Raw genomic sequence first — 22,371 nt, 5'->3', positions numbered from 1 at the left:
ATTGAACGACACAGGCCACTGTTTTCAGAACCTTGGGAGAGATGTAAAGTTCTTTGGGACCTAAGAATTATTTTTGAAAGAACTCTTCCCCCCAGAAAGGTCGGTCTCTGTCTCTGTCTCTGTCTCTGTCTCTGTCTCTGTCTCTCTCTCTCTCTCTCTCTCTCTCTCTCTCTCTCTCTCTGTCTCTCTCTGTGTGTGTGTGTGTCTTCTTCCCTCTCTCCCTCTTCCACTTTCCCTCACACAATACTCTTTCACAACTGTTGTGCTTGTTATTTCCCCCAGGCCTAGGATGCCCTTTTTTTGGCTGAAATGGGCTAATTAGAAAGCTGTTAATATCCAGAGAATAAATGCAAGCTCTCTATCATTAGTAGAGAATAACCACTACAGGTTTTGCTTTAAGCATACACATGTGTGTGTGCACGCACAAACATACAAACACTCTAAATAAAAGTGTAATTTAAAAAATATATAAAAATGTAGAGGAGTGGTGGCTGTGAAGAGAAGGTTCCAAGTGAACAAAATTCTGTTCATCAGAAATATGACTTTATAGCCACATTTCACAGGCATGATGGCACAAGCTTATATTCTCAGCAGTACAGGCAGAGTGGGGACAGGAAGTTTAGGAATTTGATGTCTTCCTTAGTCACATAACAAGCTTAAAACCAATCTGGGCTACATTTTATGCCTTTCAAAGAAAAAAAGTAGCCAGGCAGTGGTGGCGCACGCCTTTAATCCCAGCACTTGGGAGGCAGAGGCAGGCGGATCTCTGTGAGTTCGAGACCAGCCTGGTCTACAAGAGCTAGTTCCAGGACAGGAACCAAAAGCCATGGAGAAACCCTGTTTTGAAAACTCCAAAAAAAAAAAAAAGAAAAAAGAAAAAAAGTAGCAGATGTGGTGGTGCACAACTTTAATCCCAACACTTCAGAAACAGAGCAGGTAGGTCTCTGTGAATTCAGGGCCAGCCAGAGCTACATAGCAAAAAGAAAAAAGTACAGAATTGACAATGTCAAGCCAGACTGTGGTGGCACACACCTTTAATCCCAGCACTTGATTGGCAGAGGCAGGTGGATCTCTGTGAATTCAAGGCCAGCCTGGTCTACAGAGCAAGTTTTAGGATAGCCAGGGCTACACAGAAAAACCCTGTCTCAAAAAAAAAAAGAAATTAATAATGTCAATGAACATAATTATGTTACCTTTTAAAGAGATTTATTTATTATTTTATGTGTATTAATGCTTTGCCTGCATGTATATGTGTACTGCATGCCCAACAAGGTCATAAGCCACTGGATCCCCTGGAATTACAATTACAAATGATTGCGTGCTAGCAATCAAACCCAGGTTCTCTGTAAGTACAACAAGTGCCTAAACTACTGAGCCAACTCTCCAGCACAATTTCACCTTCTGATTCAAGTCCCTGAAAACCATTTTCTTTTTCTCTACAAATAGAGCCTGGCCTTTCAACCTCAGATATTCTGTCTTGGATTAAACAAGAAGAAGAGCCTCAGGTTGGAGTCCCCCAGGAGTCCAAAGAGAGTGACCTGTACAAAGGCTCCTATGCCGGTGAGTGACCGAAGGAACAGATGTTCAGACTCTGCTCACACTAGCAGTGACTGAAGAATGTAGCTGAAAGGGTGCTAGAAAGACAAGGAACAGTCAGGAAGAAAAGGAAGGTAATGGTCAGCCAAGTTAGAGATGAAACCAAAAGGCCACCAAGATAAATTTTAAGTAGGAAAGCACAATTTTAAAAAACGTGTTTATTCGAGAGAGTTGGTTCCCTTCTTCTAACACGTGGGTCCCAGAAATTGAATGCAGGCTGTCAGGTTTGATGGTGAATACATTTATCCACTGAGTCATTTTATCAGCCCAGAAAACATACTCTTAAATGCAGATTAGCATTGTTGGGGCGTGTGTGTCAGTGATAAAAACAAAGCCCTAGTTTCAGTCTTTAGCACTGTATTTTATAAAGAAAAACAAGCCTGTTAGAGGAAGAACAATAAATGTATACAAATGAATAAAAGTATGGGAATTGGAAAAATAGAGCATTTGAAGATCTCTTAGAAAGGATGGACAGAATGACCAAAGACATAAAGGTGGGAATGTGTTCTATTGCAGGGAAGATAGAGTCAAGGAGGGGTTTCTCTCACAGAACGTACACTAGAAGTAAAGAGGAGATTTTAGGCCCTATCACACTAGGCAATGGAGAAAGTTACTGAGTAAAAGTGAAACATAGAATAATGTGGGGAAGACTGATGCCAAGGTTATTCCTTTTCAAAATGGAGCACCAACGTACAGTCTTATGTGTAATGTAACAGGGGCCTTGTTAGTAATGAGAGCCCTTCCCTGAGTTTACCTGAGCAGTGAGCTCTTAGAGCAGCCTGCCTGAACTGATGGAATGTGAGAGGCAGTGGTGAGATAACTCTGATCCCTTCTTTCAGACGAAGAACTTGTCATCAAAGCTGAAGACCTGGCTAGAGCCTCCTTGTGTCCTGAAGTTCCCGTAGCCTTCTCTGCCCCGCCACCACCAGCAGCCAAGGATGCTTTTGCAGATGTAGCTTTCAAAAGCCAGCAGTGTACTCCCATGACACCTTTTGGACGCACAGCCACTGACCTGCCTGAGGCCTCAGAGGGACAAGTGACCTTTACTCAGTTAGGAAGCTACCCACTCCCACCTCCAGTTGGAGAGCAGGTGTTCTCATGCCACCATTGTGGCAAGAGTCTCAACCAAGACATGTTAATGACACATCAATGTAGCCACACTGCTGAGCACCCCTTAACCTGTGCCCAGTGTCCCAAGCACTTTGCCCCACAGGTGGACCTCGGTAGCACCTCTCAGGAACATGCCAGTGAAACACCACCCACCTGTCCTCACTGCGCCCGGACCTTTACTCACCCCTCACGACTCACGTACCATCTTCGGGTCCACAACAGCACTGAGCGCCCCTTCCTCTGTCCTGATTGTCCCAAGCGCTTCGCTGACCAGGCTCGACTCACCAGCCATCGGCGCGCTCATGCAAGTGAGAGGCCTTTCCGTTGCCCACAGTGTGGTCGTAGCTTTAGTCTGAAAATCAGTCTCCTGCTGCACCAGAGGGGACATGCGCAGGAGCGCCCCTTCTCTTGTCCTCAGTGTGGCATTGACTTCAATGGCCATTCTGCACTGATTCGTCACCAGATGATCCATACAGGCGAACGGCCCTACCCGTGTACAGACTGCAGCAAGAGCTTTATGCGTAAGGAACACTTGCTAAACCACCGGAGGCTGCACACAGGTGAGCGGCCTTTCCAGTGTCCGCACTGTGGCAAGAGCTTCATCCGCAAACACCACCTCATAAAGCACCAGCGCATCCACACGGGCGAGCGGCCCTACCCCTGCGCCCTGTGTGGAAGGAGCTTCCGCTATAAGCAGACACTCAAGGACCACCTACGGACAGGTCACAGTGGAGGCTGTGCAGGTGATAGGGACCCTTCTGCACAGCCAGCAGACCCACCTGGTCCACTCTTAACTGCCCTGGAAACCTCCGGTCTAGGTGTTAGCACTGAAGGTCTAGAATCTAGTCAATGGTATGGGGAAGGGAATGGAGGCGTGGTTTTGTAGATCTGTGGCCCATTGGTTATTTATGTTCAATGCAGAGCAGAAGGTCCAGGAGAAAGCCTATAAGCTCCACAACCCATAGTAATTATTGTCTGTTACATAAAGGAATTTGGGGGTCTACACTCAACTAGAGACATGCTTGTGCAAGTCCACAACAGTACAAGAATACCATATTTTGAAAACTGGAAGAGAATCCAGCATCCGTGTCTTTTCATATACCACAAATGCAGAGTTTGGGCAGCAAGATTTGTCTTCTGATCATTCTGTCAGGATAGCAGAGAGTAGACTGCTTCTAGATCGAGACTAGCTGGAAAGAGCCCCCAAACCTCAAAGCCATCTTTCTCTTAATTCCTCAGTGATGAGGTGACTGTTGGGGGAATGTGCTTTAGCTGCTTGTTAGGTGCCGTGTCTCAAACCAGCTAAGCTCTCTTCATATCTGTATAGTCACCTTTCCCTGAAACATGGTGAATGGGGCTGCCTTCCTAGGCCTAGATTCTGTCGGCTAATACATTTTGTTTAATGTTGGTGAAAAAGAAATCTGACTTTGATAGCTTATTAAGGGGACAGTTCCTAGCTTTCACTAGCTTGATTTGAAACATTCAGATTCTTGTAGCAGCTTTTAAAGAGGACAGAGAACTTTGCCACAGCCCTGGTTAGAAATTGAGGAGAGTTCTCTCTTCAGGTTTAAGAGCTAAAGATTCCAGAGATCTCAGGCACAACAGTGATAGCATGGCCTAAAAATCTGCCTGAATCATGAATTTAGAGTCATTTATATCTATGTATCCCTTCTCTTTTCCAAGCAGGCGATCATGTTTTTCCATTTCTGTTGTTTGATTTTCTTTCTCTCTTGAGACAGGGTCTTACTATATATCCTGGCCCGGAATTTGCTTCATAGACCAGTCTAGCCTTGAACTCATGGAGCTCTGCCTGCCTCTGCCTCTTGTTCTGGGTGCACCACCATGGCCAACTTGATTTTCTTTACAATGCTCACAGCACTTCAGAAAGTGCTTTTGTTCCTTCAGTAGTGAGACAACAGTGGTGTAACGTGATGCTCTTGAGAGGATGGCTTTCCTGCCTGTCCTGCCTCACTGGTCATGAACAGAGTGAAGCCTCTCTTCAGTCCTGAGACTGAGAAATCACATCTGTCTGACCTGTCATGCTGTTTTTTAGACAGGGCTTCACTGTATAGCCAGGCTGGAACTCGGAGATCTGCCTGTCTCCACATCTAGAGTGCTAAGATTAAAAGCATGTACTATCATGCTTAGCCATCTGTTGTACTTTGAGGTGTCATGGCTACCATGCTTTCTTTTCTTGGCCCCTCTTAGTCATCTGAAAGCATCTAAACCTAGTACTGTTCCTAAATGTTCATGCAACCAGGTGTGTGTCCTCTTCCGTTTTCAGCTCTCACATTTTTATCACCAAAATGAAGCTGTTAAAAGGTGAGTGTAAGCCACACAGTGGTGGCGCTCACCTTTAATCCCAGCATCCAGGAGGCAAGACAGGCGGATGTCTGTGAGTTTGAGGCCAGCCTGATCTATAAGAGCTAGTTCCAGGACAGGCTCCAAAGCCGCAGAGAAACCCTGTATCAAACAAACAAACAAAAAACAAAACAAAACAAAAGGTGAATGTACTAGTAAAAATAAAAAGCCACAGGTCCCCAAGTGGCGGCGGCAGCAGGCAGCAGGCACGAGACCACAGCAGCCCACAAAGGCAGCCAGATCTCAGGCAAGGAGCCACATGGTGGGTGAGAGACTGAGATGGATAGGATACTGTGCAGAGTGAGGTTGGATATTTATTTAGTGGGTTATGGAAGGGAAGGGAAAGAGGAGAAGGGGAAAGAACTGAGAGAGAAAGAAGAAAGAAACAGAGATGGGAGAATGGAGCTGCCTCTGTGGGAGAGAGATGGGAGGAAGGGCTCAGACTGGAAACGGAAGGAAGATTGGCCTGCCTCAAAGTGGACAGGACAGACCATTACAGTGAACCTCTAGAAACTTTTACAAAGAAAGAAGAATCTTGTGATTAAGTTCTCCTCTGCCAAAATTCTGTTCTTCATTTGGCTTCTGTCTAGACAAAGCCAAATAAGGCAAGAAAACCAAAGCAGAGAAACTCATGTAGAAACTTGGTGGAAATCAGCTTGTCTTGTTGTTTTGCTCTTAGTGGGTCCTAAAGTAGAAGATAGAGAATGTAGAAACCACGTATTTGGGACAGGAAGCTGTTTATTCCCACACCCCTCATTCCCCCAGAGTCTTCTATGATGTCTCAGACAGAATACTTTCTGGATAAGGAAGGGAATGTTTTCTCCTTGTTACTAGGCCCTGCAACCACAGTAGGGAATGGTGTTTACCTAGGTACTGTACTCCTGGCAAAGTTCTGCCTGAACATGCTGCTCTTCAGGCTAATCACATATATAAAACATTGTTTTGTGACAATAATACCAAGGGTCCCAGGAGACATAAGTGTGTGTGAAACCTGGTTTGCTGTCATAACTTTCAGCCTGTAGGCAGTGAAAATCTCCCAGGGATAGACAAGACAGATGATGGCAGTACTGTGGTCTATTGGGAAAAAGAGCCAGAATCTGGACCATCCCACAGGAAAACTCGGAAATCCTGAAATCCTCTAATCAGGTTCCAGCTTCATTAATGACTCACTAGGGACCTGACTGTGTGGTTTGCATCTGAAAAAGAAGGAATCAAGGCATTCTCAGGGGAGGGAAGTGTTTAGAGCTGAAGAGGAGATGCTTACTGGAACTGCTGTGAGGGCTAGACAACATCTAAAGCTCGTCTGAACTCATCAGATTTACCGAGGACACAAAAGCCAATGGGAGGTCTGTGTACCAGAGTGCTGCCAGTGGACCCCAGTGCCTGTTCTGTTAGGCGCTGTAGCCAGCAGGGATCTAAACTAGCCAAAAGAGAATAGTGTTCCAATACCAGCCAAACATTGGAAGCATGTGGAATCAATCCCAATCCTTAATCTGGCTCAAAGTTGGATCTTCAGCTATTGTTTTTTTGTTTTTCGAGACAAAGCTTCTCTGTGTAACAGTCCTGACTGTCCTGGACTTCATTCTGCAGACCAGACTGGCCTAGAACTCACAGGGATCCGCCTGTCTCTGCCTCCCAAGTGCTGGGATTAAAGGTGTGCGCCACTACCGGCAACTTCAGATACTGTATAGTCAATTCTTTCCATTCACCAGTCTCCTCTCTAGTAGAACTCATCTGTCAACGATTCAAAAAAGTTGTTGGAAAATGTAAAGTCCAACAACTTTTCAGCAAGTAGAATCTCTGTCTACCTGGTGTCTTGAGAGAAACTGTACATTTAACTCTACAACTAAAGAGATCTAGTGCTCATGTGACAGCTCGTGACTGTAGGGAAGAGGAAACCCCAAAAGTGTCCCCTGGATGATGGCGCAGCTCTTCCTCAGAGCTCATCCAGGAATTGGTTCTAACAAGATCTCTTTACTTACTAGAGGTTTTGGGTTTTTTTGTTTTTTTGTTTTTTTTTTGTCAGCACTGGATGAGCCTCTGCTTCAGTCACAGATAAGAAATAAATGTAAGTTGGTTAATTGTTTAGAACGTAGAAGATGATTGATCCCTTCCTATTTGGCATTTGATAATGAAAACACCGTAGTTATTATCTCCAGGGAGAGCCATGCTCTACATCATTTCTGTCATTAATAAACTCTACAAAATCTTCTCTTGAGACGGCATCTATAGCTATCTCAGCCGATCGCCATGGCTTGAGACAACAAATACTATCTCAGTCTCAAAAAGTCTCACTGAAAAAAAAAGTACCTAAGTTCCTTTCATTTCAATGGGTTGGAAATCCCAATTTTATGTCATATTTCTTGAGAGGGACAGGTCATCCCTTCCCTCTTCTTATGCCTTAGCTCCTTAGATAACAAAAACACTTTCTGCAGTTGCCTGAGTAGCAATGTGGCATTTTCAGATGAGAACCTGACATTAATAGATACATATACATATCTATTTGGATAGATACACACACACACACACACACACACACACACACATCGGTTTTTTGAGACAGGGTTTCTCTATGTAGCCTTGGCTGTCCTGGAACTTGCTCTGTAGATCAAGCTGACCTTAAACTCAGAGATCCTCCTGCCTCTGCCTCCCAAATTCTTGGGATTAAAGTCATGCACCATTAGATGGATGTTTTGGACTGCTCAGCTCACTCTGGTTCTCTGTAGCAAAGGGGCAGTCTCTTATCATATGGGGTGAATACAACAAGCTGTTATTTGGCAAGGTTCAGGTTTCTATAGAGAGGATAATTAGTTCAAAATTAGGCACTGGGGTGATAACTCAATAAAGTGCTTGCTATACAAGCATGAGTACCTGAGTCTAATCCCTAGAACTTGTGAAAAAGCTAGAATCAATGCTTGAATCCTAGCACTGGGGAGGTTTTGGCTGGCTTCTTGTCAGCCTAGCTTCATCGGTAAGCCGCAGGTCACTGAGAGACCCTGTCTCAAAGAACAAAGTCAGTGGCTCCTGAACAATGACTCCCAAAGTCCTCTGGTCTCCACACAAGGTCAGGATGATTGCTGGTGGGGTTAAGGACTGTGTAGGGACTTAATGCTCATCATCTTAGTACAGTATTAATGACTAGGAGCAGAGCTTCTCATGGCAGACCTAGATTCAAGACTCAAGTAATATATTATCTTCTGAAGACTTTGTTTCTCTATAAGGTATTGTAATATGTTTTGTATCTCAGTAGTGTTAAAGCTTAAGAACTTACAACATAATATTTTACAGAACCAACCTGAAAAAGGTGGTCACAAAGCCAGGCCGAACTAGAAGTGGCAAGTGTTAAGAACCAAGGTTTGGCCAGGTGTGATGCTCACACCTGTTACTCCAGCACTGGGGAATCTGGGGCAGGAAGATTGCTGAGAATTCAAGGTCAGTCTAGGCTACATAGGAAAACCCTGTTTTTGAAAAAGAGGGGAAGACAAGAAGGCCCCAGAGAGATAACTGTGTAAGAGCACTGGGTGCTTTCTCAGAGGACTTGTATTCGGTTCCCAGCACCCCCATGGTGGCTATAATTTTAACTCCAGTTTCAAGGGATCTCATGCCCTCTTCTGGCTTCTGCACTCTGCAGACACCAGACATGCATGTGGTGTGTGTGTGTGTGTGTGTATGCACATGTAGGCCAAACACTAATACACATAAAAACAAACATTTAAAAAAAAAAGGCTGCTCTACAGAAGTACAAGACTCCTGGCTGGCTCAGCCTTTTGCTACCATCTTTTTTCATAAATTTAATATGAACTCTTACTGATTATTTTCTATACATACCACCACATAAGTTCCTAATGCCACAACCCCATATGACTCTGATTCTCTCTCAATTTTTCTTCTTTTTCCTCATCCTTCTCTTTAAAACATTTCTTTAGATTTTATTTTATCTGTCAGTGTTTTGCCTACATGTATGTATGTACATTATGTGCACGCCTTGTTCCCATAGAGGTCAGAAGAGAGTGCCACATTTCCTAAAATTGGAATTATGAATGATTGCAAGCCACTGTGTGGGTGCTGGGAATTGAACCTGGGTCCTCTGCAAGTGCAACAAGTGCTCTAAACCACTGTTTTAAAACAAAGAATTTTAGGGTGGTGGTGGCGCAAACCTTTAATCCCAGCACTCTGGAAACGGGTAGGTGGGTCTCTGAGTTCAAGGCTAACCTAGATCCAGGACAGCCAAAGCTACACAAAAAAATCCCTATCTGCCGGGCGGTGGTGGCGCATGCCTTAATCCCAGCACTCGGGAGGGTTCGAGACCAGCCTGATCTACAGGACTGGCTCCAGGACAGGCTCCAAAGCACAGGCTCGAAACCCTGTCTCGAAAAACCAAAAAAGAAAAAAAAATCCCTATCTTAAAAAAAAAATTTAAGTGTTCTTTTAAATATTTCTCAGTTTTTCTTTGTTTAGATTCTGTAATTGGGAAATCTGGCCCAGTTCTTCCCATGCTCATCTTAACCCAGCAGTACAATTCCTCTGGCCCCTGCACCAGCATCTGTGAACCTTGGAAATGTGCTCAGGAATAAAGAATATAGCAGTTCAGTGTTGCAGGGTGGGAGGGTTCTGTTTAATACCTATTGAGGTTTCTTCAACTACTTCTGTTTCACAAATACTATCATAATTCCAATGCATTGTGTCTTTGCTCAAAATACCTGGAAGATGCTGTTTGTCTTGTGAAAGGAGTCATTTGTCACTTGAAATCAAGGAAAGGAGAGGTGTTACCCTGCTCTGACCCTGCTCCTGTTTTGTGTGCTTGTTTATTGAAGACAAAAGTCTCTCAGTGGAACCCATTGCCTCAGCTTCCCTGGTGAAGGGATTACAGATGAGTGCCACCATGCCTGCTCTTCAGTCCCTGCTCTCTACACTACTTCCTTTTTCTTTTTACTTTTTTGAGACAGGGTTTCATGTATCCCAGGACATCTACAAACCTCGTATGTAACCTAGATTTCTTTGAACCTCTGATCCTCCTTCCTCTTCTTGGTTTTATGGAGCTAGGGATCAAATCCAGAACTTTGTGCATGTTAGGCAAGCACTCTACCAATTGAGCTACATCCCCAGCCTCTTCTTCATGTTATAGAACTGACCACAGTCACAGACATAGGATGGATTTGGTCAACTTGGTCAATTAAATGTACCCTCCATATCATGCCTAAGACCACACAAGGAAGGCAGAAAAATACAGTCTCATCAGAACAGCCTCAGAAACAGTGATTCTGAAGTTCTGAAGTTACATTCCAAATAAAGGGCTTGATAAAACCTCACTGAACTATGTGAGTTTGTGCTCATTAGTAAAACAGTATTTATTTATTTATTTATTTATTTATTTATTTATTTATTTATTTATAACAAAACCTTGAAATTGTTGTAGGGCTTGAGTTTAGGAGTTATGGTTTAGGAGTTAAGAGCACTTGCTGCTCTTGCAGGGGACCAGTGTTTTGTTACCAGCATCCATGTTGTGTAGTAATAGGAGTGGTGGGGCTCCTATACACACAGATTGTATTCATTTAAACACTGCTTGGCCCATTTCTATCTAGCCTCTTCTAGGCTAATTCTCACATATTAATTTAGCCCATTTCTAATCATCTATGTAGCACCGGCCTAACCGGAAAGATTCTAGCCTATGTCCATCCTGGGTCGGAGCTTCATCTCAGAGAGCAGAGCTATCGCATCCTCCCTGGAGAGGGGAGCATGGCGGCTCTGCTCCAGAGAGCAGAGCTGTCGAGTCTGAGCTCACTTCCTCTTCCTCCCAGCATTCTGTTCTGTTTACTCTTCCCACCTATGTTTTAACCTATGAGGGCCAAGCAGTTTTATTGCTTAACCAATGAAATCAACAGATTGATATATGACACTCCCACATCAATGTTGGGTCCTCATAACCACCTGTAACAATAGCGCCCATGCTGCAACTTTTGCAAGAAACTTGTTTGTTCCAAGACAAGGTTTCTCTGGGTAGTCCTGGCACTGGCTCTGTAGACCAGACTGGCTTTGAACTCAGAGATTCCACCTGCCTCTGCCTCCAGGGTATTAGGATTAAAGGTGTGTGCCATCACTACCCAGCAAGAAAACTTTTTTAAAAGACATAGTCTCATGTAGCACAGCATGGTCTTGAACTTGATATAACCAAGGATGGCCTTGAATTCCTGATCTTTCTGCCTTCACATTCCAAGCTCAGAGATTGCAGGCCTTTATTACCATATCATATCCCTCATACAAAATATTCACAAATATAAATAAATATATGGAGAATGACAAGTCAGGAAGATAGCAGACACATTTCTGGAGACTTGGTTTTGTTTAATCAAGCAGAATTCAAAATTCAGGATGTACATAAGTTAATATATGCCAATCAGGTTTTGGCTTCAAGTTTATAATTTTAAATAATTTAAAATAGCATAAGAAATGCAATATCTACCAGCCAACCTCAGTGAATAAACAATATAAACATAGTTAAAAAACAATTCATACTTATGTTATTAGCCAGTAGGATTCTGGATTTTCATTTTCTCATATGATCTTGTGAGGTAAGGACAAGGAGATGTACAAATGACTATTGCACTAGTTTGTTCTTGGATGAATATGAGAATGACCTGGGGGACTTAGGAGATACTTAAAAGCCAAGGCCCACTCTGGCACGATTTCATTGCTCTAACAGAGAATGGGTTTTGTATTTTCAAGTTCCCTCAAGTGCTTCCAGAGTGTCTGTGAGGATCAGATCATGAATGAGAAAGTTAGTTATTGAACTGGAAATGGCCTAAGTTGGCCTGCTTTCCTAGAGCAGAGAGTGAGGGTTAGAGAATAATAAAGGGTCTGCGACTCCATAGTGGTAAATCATATTTTTGTCACAGAGGCAGGTCTATAGCCACACACATGCCAGCAGGGAGGAAAGCTCAAGTCTCTTGGGCCACCCTTGTTTCCCAATCCCACTGGCCACCTTGGTAGTCCATAGCATTTTTTGGATTGTTTATTTGGTTGGTTTATTTATTTTTGAGACTGACTCAAGGCAGCCCGGGCTGGCCTTGAACTCTTAATCTTCCTGTCCCAGCTTCCAGAGTGCTGAGATGATAGATTTTTCAATATCACGTAGAAAGCCTGCTTGTTAAATTAGGGACGGGACCTAATTTAGTAGATAGAAACCTATTATCCTCTTTACTTAAGCTGAGAGTAAGCCTGGTTGTTTCCTTTTTAAAATAAAACTCTACCTGCCTCTGCCTCTAGAATGCTGAGATTAAAGGCATGTACCGCCATATTGGCAAAGGGGTGGAGTGCCTTTGCTGAGTGCCTTCTAGGTGCCAGACATTAGTTTATAATTTTTCAATATTAAGATAGACAAGAATACCCCCATTTATATTAATATTGGAGGAAATGGTAGATAAATGTTCTGAAACTTTTGAGTCCCCTCTCTTGTCCTCTGTCCAGAGCAGTATCTATAGAATTCTTGAAGAGAATTAATCAGTTAATCTCCATCTGGCAAATCAAGGGCCAGGCCTAAGTCTATCTCTTGTAAAAAGTGTACATTAACTATGATACTTTAACCCATTGCCCATTTTGCTTTTCAGGGAGCTCATAGTTAACCAGTGATTGCTGGAGACTGCTCTAACAAACAACTGAACACTCCCAGAGCAGGCTGTCTTGCAGCCTGGGATATCTCGGCCTCCTCAGTCATTGGAGCATCTGTCATAGGGTCCATTACCAGTGCAGCTCCAGCAGCTCCTCCCTCATGCCCGCCCTTGTTTTCCTTCCAGAAGTGCTTCTTCTACCCCACACCCTTCAGCTTGTATTGATTGCAGGGTTTTATGTCCCATAGTTGGTAGGCTTGTTATAGTTATAAAATAATGGAGAAATGTTGAACCTGCACATATGAACCTGTTTGAGTATTTTGTACATATAAAAATGTGAACTGAGCCAGGCAGTGGTGGTGCATGCCTTTAAACCCACCACTCAGGAGGCAGAGGCAGGCGGGTCTCTGTGAGTTCGAGGCCAACCTGGACTACAAGAGCTAGTTCCAAGACAGCAGAGAAACCCTGTCTCGAAAAAAAAAAAAAAAAAAAAAAAAAGAGGCCTGTACCTCTAGCCTAAGCAGAAACTTTGCCATAAGGCAAAGGTATAAATAGCTGTGTGAAAGTCTACCTGCAAGGAAAAAACAAACGGAATTAGATGGTGGTGTCTTGCTGTATAAAAAGGGACATTGCTATGACTGGCTACACACTTAAGACAGGAAATCATATTGGTTTAATCCTGAGGAGAGAACCTCAGCACTTGGGAATAACCTAGTCTTCCATCTCTAGGAAAGAGGAAATAGAGTTCACATCCCATAGGTCAGAATATGTCTTCTAAGATGTGGACTGCTGGCAGAAACATTTGCCTGGAGCTTCCAGGCTGGGCTTGCCTGGTTCCTCTAATAACAGTGGACATGATATTTACAATGGGATATGTGCACTTGCTTGCGCACGCACAACCTGTATCCAGGAAATGGAAAGAAATCACTGACTTCTGGAACTGTGATCTTCACTAGCCCCTAAGCTCCTTGAGAATAATAAGTCCATGAAATATCCATTTCCATATTCTGGAAGCATGCCTAACAAAGCACTTGATAACTGTCCTTCTGAAGACAGCCCCGCTGGCACCTCACCCCTCCACACAGCCTCACACGGTTGTCAGTTTTAAGTGTAGTAAAACTCATGGCTTCCATCAGGTCTGACTTTCCTTAAGGTGATAAGGCAAGATAAGGACTGGTCATTTAGGAAGACAAAGTGGATAGTATGCTGTAGATAACTTTAGGGACTTATGGGGGGGGGGTGGTAATTACCTTTTTTTTTTAAAAAAAAAATACTGGCCTGGAACGAAAAAGACCCGGTTGGCCATGAACTCTGAGATCTGAGACTGAAATTTGAAATGAAGTTTATGCCCTGGTAATGCTGAAGCATGCATAGGCAGCCCGTATATGGCCATTCTGTTGAACTTGTCCATACTTGGTTTCATGATCTAAGTTGTTGAGGACAACTGACCAGGTCTCTTCCTCAAGAGGGCACCGGATCTCATAGCAGATGGTTGTGAGCCACCATGTGGTTGCTGGGAATTGAACTCGGGACTTGGGACTTTTGGAAGAGCAGCCAGTGCTCTTAACTACTGAGCCATCTCTGGCTATAAACTCAGAGATCTACCTGATTTTATCTCTCAAGAGCTGGGATTAAAAGTGTGCACCAGCACGTCTGGCAAAAGGGTTAGAGCCTACTGTGTGCCTGACATTAGTTCCTAAGTTTTCAACATTAAATTAAGACTAATGTATTCCCCGCCCCCAAACACACACACCCTTGTTTATATAGAACATGGGAAACTTGGAGACAGTAAATGTTCAAAAATCACAGCCAGTAGTGATGTTTAAACCTGGGTATGCAACTACAAAAACCACCCTCTGCCTAAGCAGAATCTGACACACAGTAGGTGTTCAGCAAATATTTCAGTAAAATTTTCACAAGGGTGAGGCACCATTCTCTCCTGGGATGTCCAATGCATTCGTAGAAGCAATAGAAATCAAGTCTAGGGTCCAGGCCCCAGCATGGCTTGGGACATGAAGTCCGGCCACCTCAGACCTAGAGGCCGGGTTCGCCACCACATCTCGTCTTTTGGGGGCGGCGGTGGCCCCCAGCTTGGAGTGGCCCCGGCCAGCCCTGCAGGCGGGCAGGAGCTCCCAGGCCATTGGCTGGCGCGCTGGCTGCGAAGGGCGGGGAGCGCCACCGAAGGGGACTGTTTGCTCCTACGGGCTGTAGATGGAGCTGTCCGGCCCCGGCAAGGGGGAAGGCGCCTGGAAAACGTTCTTCTTCTCCCTGGCCGGCCCGAGCGGGGAACAGCACTCCCAGGATGCAGTTTGTGTCAACACGGCCGCAGCCTCAGCAGCTGGGCATCCAGGGCCTGGGGCTGGACAGCGGGAGCTGGAGCTGGGCCCAGGCTCTGCCCCCGGAGGAGGTCTGCCACCAGGAGCCGGCGCTGCGCGCGGAAATGGCCGAGGGAATGCCGCCCATGCAGGTGGGTGCAGCGCCCGCGGGCGCCATGGCCGCACCGCTACCGTGGGGGCGGGGCGGGGCCGGGCCTCGAGGAGCCTCGCGGCTGCCGCGGTCCCGAGCGGCCGCCGGAGCTGGCCCGGCGCAGGCTCCGGGCGCCCAGGGCCTTCCGCGCTGCCACGGTGCAGCTGCCTGGGCCGATGCTGCCCGGGTCGGTGTTGCCCGGGCCCAGGGCCCACGGGTTGCAGGAAGCAGGGCCGTGCTGCCCCGGACCTGGCGCGGCCGTGCCGCTTCCCTGAGCGGGGACCGGGGTTCCTCTTGGCGTCCGATCCGCCTGGGTTTGCGGCAGGCCTTTTCCTGGCCCACAGAGGGAACAGTTCAACCATGTTTACACTGTAGTCAGCTTAATAAAAGGGTGTAAAGCTATTTTATTGCTGTCTTTCTCCAAGTATAAGGAGCAGCCCACTTTTTCTCTATACAAGGGGTGAGCCTGGGAAGGGTCTGGGAGGGGACTTTGTCGTCTTGGGTTAGCAAACTTGGTTGCATATTGGAATCGCCCGAGCAGCTTAAGACAACTGACTACGCCCAAACCGCATCCCTGAGCGTTGTCCTGGGGTCCTGGGGGTGAGAGAGAAGGCTGCAGCTGTTTCTTTACGTTCCGTAAGTGATCTCAGGGTGCCTAGGACTTAGCCGGCACGGCCTTGGGTATAAATCACAAGGGGAAGAGGGTTCAGAGTGGCTGCGGATCACTGTCTCAGAGGGAAGGCTTAGAGTTGCCCCAGGACTGGACTCCGCAGAAGGCTCCTGTGTTCCCATCTGATTCTCAGCCAGGAGTTAGAACTTGACAAGTCAGTCTGGAGTCTCTGTGTTGTTATTGAGCAGAAGGTTCAGCAGTAGACCTTCAAACCTGGTGAGATGCAACAGCCCCTGACTTCCTAAACTTCCACTGCCACTCTTTTCTCTGACAAGGCCCCAGTGGATGGCACTGATGGCAATCCAGCCACCAGGATCCGGCAGGGGCTGGTATTGCTAGGGCCCAGTTGTTCTCTCTCCCATGTCAGAGAGGAATTCTTAAACACTGTGGGGTGGTCCTCTGAGCTGTGGGGGCGGTCACAGCTTCTCTGAATTTGAGAAAATAGTTTGCATGATTGTCAAAGGCTCACCTCACAGCTGTAGGGTTCCACTTCTTCCAAGAGCAGAAGCAGGGAGAACAGAGAGAGAGAAAGGGACATTTCTGCCTGTCCTGTGTGGGAACAAGAGTCAGTTATCAGCCTGTGTTGTCATCCATCACACCCTGACCAGCGTCCGCGCTCCTTCCTCTGCCATAGGCTCAAATCCCAGCCTGGACCTCCTGAAAAATACAGGAGACGACTCTCTCAGGAAGCAGAGAGGAAGCGTAGAGCTTTCCCTTGTGGCCCTCATGGAGGTGAAGAATGCCCCTCTTCCTGTCTAATAAGTGATACTGCCTAGTAAATCTATTTACATTTTGCATAGTTATGAAAAGGTGGCTCTGTATGGAGCTCAACAACTTTTGGTCTGCGGCCAGCCTACGTCCTTGTTTCCGCTGGCTGGTTGGTAGGCCTAGCAGGACTAAGCAGAGGCTACATGTTTGCAAAGTGTTTGTGTTAACCTGTGGCACCTAGAACCGTGCTGGTTGGCAGTGCAGGGCGGTGCTGAAGAATGACCAGCTGCTTCTTTGTTCCCTAATTTCGTCATCTGTAAAGCAGAGATAATCATTCTTGCCCTAACCTGCAAAAGAGATTGCTCTGAAGATTAACTTCAGACAAGTTACATGGAAATTCCTACCTTGAAACAAAGAATGAGAGCCAAATGGGAAGTTTGTCATTCGGCGTTGTCCATGAAGAAAGCAGCTGTTCTAGGCAGAGAAAGGGTCTGTGACACAGTAGGCAGGAGGCCGTCACCTAGACTTGCCATTGGCCAAGACAGGTGAACTTGTAAGCAGTCTGGCTCTCATAAGAGGAAATGGAAGAGTGGTTAGTTGGATGGATGGGTGGTTGCTCTAGCTATCACTGATGACATTAATGAGCTCAGCCAGAGGTGGATGCTGGGTAGAAGAAAGATTCTGCATAGCACTTGGTTGGTTATCCCATTTTAGGCCACCTTCTCTCTCACACACGTTCTTACCCTGAGCTGTCACTTTCTACCCTTGTACACAGGCTCAAGAATGGGACATGGATGCCAGGCGACCAATGCCTTTCCAGTTCCCCCCCTTCCCAGACAGGGCCCCTGTCTTTCCTGACCGAATGATGCGCGAACCCCAGTTGCCCACAGCAGAGATCTCACTCTGGACCGTGGTGGCTGCCATTCAGGCCGTAGAGAGGAAGGTGGATGCCCAGGCTAGCCAGCTGCTGAACCTGGAGGGACGCACAGGAACAGCCGAGAAGAAGCTCGCTGATTGCGAGAAGACAGCCGTGGAGTTTGGTAACCACATGGAGAGCAAGTGGGCCGTGCTGGGAACCCTGCTGCAGGAGTATGGGCTGCTGCAGCGACGGCTGGAGAACCTGGAGAACCTGCTTCGCAACAGGAACTTCTGGGTCCTGCGACTGCCCCCTGGCAGCAAGGGGGAGGCCCCCAAGGTATGTTGTGAGACAGGGGCAGAGCTAGAGGTGAGGATCCACACAGGTGAACAAACCCTTGATCTCTTCTTGTCTTTTTTTTTTTTTTTTATTTTTTTTTTTTTTTTTGGTTTTTCGAGACAGGGTTTCTCTGTGGCTTTGGAGCCTGTCCTGGAACTAGTTCTTGTAGACCAGGCTGGTCTCGAACTCACAGAGATCTGCCTGCCTCTGCCTCCCGAGTGCTGGGATTAAAGGCGTGCGCCACCACCGCCCGGCCGATCTCATCTTGTCAAGCGGTGCAGATTTCACTGGTCCCATGCTGTCTCAATGGCTATGTGAAGCCTGTCCTATGCCCTTCACTTGGTCCTGAGTTGTGCCCCAGCAGAGCTGGCCCTATTCCCCACAACCCCATATGCTTATCTTAGAGGCTTTGATCTTGCTTCCTTGAGTTGTTCAGCTGTCTGTAGAATTGTGGGTCTTACTGCTTGGTTTTACTCATTTGACAATGTACACGTTTGTCTGGATGGGAGAAAGTCATGCTGCCTTGAGTCATTTTAGAGTTGTGATCACTGATTTCAGAAGGGCCCTTCTAGAATTTAGAATTCTATTCTATTCCCTTTTCCACCATCCTGGTCCATTAATACTGCATTCTCAAGTTGACGGCCCTGTTGTCTATTTCTCTGAGAGAATGGAGTCTTCCAAAGCTGGATATAGTGGCTCACACCAGGAATCTAAGCACTAGAAGAGATGAGGCAGTAGGATTCCATGTGTTCAGAGGCAGTTTGATCTAGATAGTGAGTTTCAGGCCAGTCCAAGACTATAGAGTGAGACCCTGTCTCAATAAAGCAAAAACAAGGCTGGAGAAATGGCTCAATGGTTAAGAGCACTGGCTGCTCTTCCAGAGGATTTGGATTCAATTCCCAGCACCCACATCAAGTGGCTCACAACTATCTATAACTCCAGTTCCTGGTGATCCAGTAGAGATCCAATAACCTTCGCAGTTACCAGCATTCATTTATGGAACACACACACACACACTGAAAAATAAATAAATAAAAATACAAAGCAAAACAGTGCTGGCAATGGCTTGGTAAAGGCACTTGTAGTCAAGCCTGATGATTTAAGTTTGATCCAGGGGACCTAGACCGTAGAAGGTGAGAATTGACTCCCACAAGTTGTCCTCTTATAGGCACGCGCATGCAAATAGATGTAGCAAACAAACAAAAGAGATGTTTCCATAAATAGAAGTAGAAAAGTTCACCCCTTGGTCTGCCGTCTTGGTGCATGTGGGTTCTGCCTCCACCTGTCTCCGTGGCCTATGTCCACCCCTGCTCTTTCCTGTACATCATCAGCTGTCTCCTCTCTCCTAGACCCTCCACACCACCGTGTGACCCCACACTTCCCTCTACCTCATTCTCACCATCAGTACAGATAAAATGCCTTGAAGAGCTGTCTATATTTGTTACATCCAATACCTCCCTACCTTTCTATTCCAGGCTCTTCAGATCCATACCAAAGTAGGTAGGATATTGAACCCCTGAGTGCCCATTGTGAGCCTCAACAATCAAACTCCTGACTGATCTTTTTTTTCTACTAATTCCCCAACTCTTGTTTTATTCTGAAGCTAATCATAGGCATCAGTAATTTTATTTATATCAGCCATCGTGATGGCATTTAATCCCAGCCCCTATGGGGCAGAGGCAAGCAAATCTCTGAGTTTGAGACCAGTCTATCTATGACAAGTTCCACATTACCCAAGCTCCATCTTTTCCACGATAATGTTCAGATTTTCAATTGATTCTTTTTCTCCATTTTCTTGTTTGAATCAAAATGTAAAGAGTCAGATGTGGTTGGGTGATAGTTTTCAGGACTTGGGGTCACTCTTTGTACTGTGGGTTCTGGGGTTGAACTTAGGCCATCAGGCTTGTGAGGCATACATTTTTTTTTCCTTTTCTTCCTTCCTTGTTTCTTTCTTTCCTCCTTTCTTCCTTCCTTCCTTTCTTTTTTTCTTTTGCTTTCTTTAAGACAGGGTTGCTCTTTGTAACAGCTCTGACTTTCCTGGAACTTGCTCTATAGACCAAGCTGGCCTTGAACTCACAGAGATCCACCTGCCTCTGCCTCTTGAGTTCTGGGATTAAAGGGATGTGCCACCACCTGGTGTGAGACATATTTTTCTGGCCTAGAACTTTTTGAAATCTGTAGGCTCACTTCCTTCATTTCTTAGCCTTCATTGTACTCTATGTAGTGGAAGAACTAGCTGTCTGGATCCTTTATTCTCATTGAACAGGTTCATCTATTCTCAGTATTCTGATAAACTGGTAACTCGATAACTCTCTCTGCAACTAACTCCAGTCAGACTTTTCATCCCATCTTCTCTCCTATTGGTCTTCCTAAGGTCTTTATTATGTCTGCCTATAAGACCATTAGTCTGGTCTCTGCTGTCATCCTCTTAATCCCGTCACCAGTAGCAGATGGCTACTCCTTCCTTAAAACACCTTTCACGTGCTTCTCGGATGCCTCTCTCTCTTCTCACTAGATGCTGCTCCTCAGTCTGCCTTGCTGGCTTTGCTTTCTCCTTTCACCTTCTGGATGTTTGTGGAGTGGTCCTGCCTCAGCCTTAGTATTTGTGCTCATTTTGCACCCCTCTGCTCGTAACGTCATCCAGACCCATAGTTTAAACTGCAGTTTATTTGCTTATGACTCCCATATGTACCCTTTCCCACCTACCCCACCCCTATTTTTTTTCTTGGAGGTCAGGTGCACATTTCTTACTGTTACCTTTGCATCCTGGATTTGATACGACCAGACTGAACTATGGGTCTTTTGCCTGAAGCCTGTTTTGTCCAAAGTCACCCTCATCTTTGACAGATCCATCCTTTCCGTCATTCAGATCGAAGTCTTGGGATCTTAGCTGCTGTCTTTCTCATGTTCCACCTCTGGTACACCCCCGTAGTCTGACCAGCCCCATCACCTGCTTCCAGCCAGTCTCATCTACCTTTTTATTATTTCAACCTCTTGACCTGCTCCTGTTCTCCATCCTTGTTTAGGTCCCATGCTATAATGTATACCTAAAAGAATAGCCCCAGTGATCCCATTCACATACCTCATTCATGGGCTGGAGACGTGGCTCATTTGGTAGAACGCTTGCCTAACATGCACGAACTGATCCCTAGCACCTCATAAACTTTGGCATGGTAGCACACGCCTGTAATCACAGTACTTGTGAAAGGGAGGTGGAAGCAGGAGGATCTGAATTTTAAGATCATCAAGGCTATATAGCAAATAAATATAAAATATAAATATAAATATAAAATATCGGGAACCCACTAAGGCCAGCTGGCCTGGGTCTGAAAAAGCATGGGATAAAACCGGACTTGCTGAACATAGCGGACAATGAGGACTACTGAGAACTCAAGAACAATAGCAATGGGTTTTTGATCCTACTGCACATACTGGCTTTGTGGGAGCCTAGGCAGTTTGGATGCTCACCTTACTAGACCTGGATGGAGGTGGGTGGTCCTTGGACTTCCCACAGGTCAGGGACCCTATCTTTAAAAAAAAAAAAGTATCATACTGTACCCATCTGTTGGCTTCTCATCTTTTTCTTCTTTTTAAAATGTAGTTCGCATGCAAGCTTTGGTTGTTTTTTTTTTTTAAAAGTGTATTTTATTTGGGTGTTTGAGGGGCATGTACCACAGCATGTCTGTGGAGATCAGAGGACAACCTGTTGGAGTGGATTCTGACCTTCTATGTGGGTCCCAGGGATGGAACATAGGTTGTCAGGCTTGGTAGCAGGTGTCTCTGCACATCGAGCCATCACATCAGCCCCTGGCTTCCCATCTCTTCTGAACAGACATGCAGCTTTGCCGCCTTCTTCAGGGGCATTCCTCCCGGAAGCACCTTCCCTGATTATCCGGCTGCTTCTCTACTCAGTCCCCCACTTCCATGGGGTTTGCTTAGCTGTTCTTTAGTCCATGTGCCCTCCCATGATCACCTTATTACTAAGGAATCAAGCCCCACACTGAGTGTGGTAGCACATGCCTGGAATACCAGCGTTTGGTAAGCAGGAAGATTTTGAGTTTGTAGCCAGCCTGGGCTACATAACAAGGCCCTGTCCGCAAGAAGAAATAAGCAACAGTACCAGGTGCTTCCTGAATCTTGAATATTTACTTTTTTTTTTCTTTTGGATAGCTTCCCCTAATCAGAATGTAAATTATTGGTTCATAGCTGTACCTTGTGTTTATAGTGGCAACCAGCGTAGAGATGGTATGTGAAACTCATTTACTTAGTCTTTCACTAAAGAACTCAGAACTCCTAGGAAGGGACCATGTCTTAGTAGGGACACCCAGTTTGTTGACTCTACCAGGAGAGCTGCCAGACATCCGTGTGTCTAGGCTGCAAGAAATTGAGCTGTAGTAGCCCTGAGTGGATCTTGCAGCAACTGTGATTTTGTATATGTTACTTGAACAGCATGATCAGCATCTAGTCATCTGCTTCCCTTTGCTTTTGTCTCTACTGTGTGCCTTAAGATGTGCAGTATCCTTACCTGCTGCCACTTGTTCTGTGGAGTGGTAGGAGCCTTTCATTGCCATGTACCATTGCATGATAGTGGAAATGATTTTTTTTTTTTTTTTTTTTCAGGCTTGGTTAGATGCATAGCAATAAAGTTTTTGCTAAAAACA

General features: G+C 45.6%; 2 protein-coding genes across 4 annotated transcripts in view; both read left to right on the top strand.

The window, feature by feature from the left end:
• Znf398 (zinc finger protein 398) overlaps positions 1–5,107 on the top strand; it is a 28,108-nt gene extending 23,001 nt beyond the window's left edge. For all 3 annotated transcript variants that reach the window (XM_026778443.1, XM_005372008.3, XM_026778444.1), the window contains 2 exons: positions 1,447–1,560; positions 2,436–5,107. In XM_026778443.1, coding sequence (XP_026634244.1) covers positions 1,447–1,560; positions 2,436–3,592 — 1,271 coding nt within the window. In that variant the 3' untranslated portion in view covers positions 3,593–5,107. The remainder of the gene's footprint in view (positions 1–1,446; positions 1,561–2,435) is intronic.
• Positions 5,108–14,738: 9,631 nt separating this feature from the next.
• The window catches only part of Znf282 (zinc finger protein 282), a 28,826-nt gene continuing 21,193 nt past the window's right edge, over positions 14,739–22,371 (top strand). Inside the window, exons 1-2 of the mRNA XM_005372007.3 lie at positions 14,739–15,138; positions 17,291–17,710. Of these exons, the coding sequence (XP_005372064.1) occupies positions 14,974–15,138; positions 17,291–17,710 (585 nt within the window). The 5' untranslated portion in view covers positions 14,739–14,973. The remainder of the gene's footprint in view (positions 15,139–17,290; positions 17,711–22,371) is intronic.

Source organism: Microtus ochrogaster, unplaced genomic scaffold, assembly GCF_000317375.1.
Source record: "Microtus ochrogaster isolate Prairie Vole_2 unplaced genomic scaffold, MicOch1.0 UNK153, whole genome shotgun sequence".
In the NCBI taxonomy this organism is placed as follows: Eukaryota; Metazoa; Chordata; class Mammalia; order Rodentia; family Cricetidae; genus Microtus; species Microtus ochrogaster.
The sequence above is the reverse complement of the archived record's forward strand: the minus strand, read 5'-3'. Positions and strand labels throughout refer to the sequence as shown.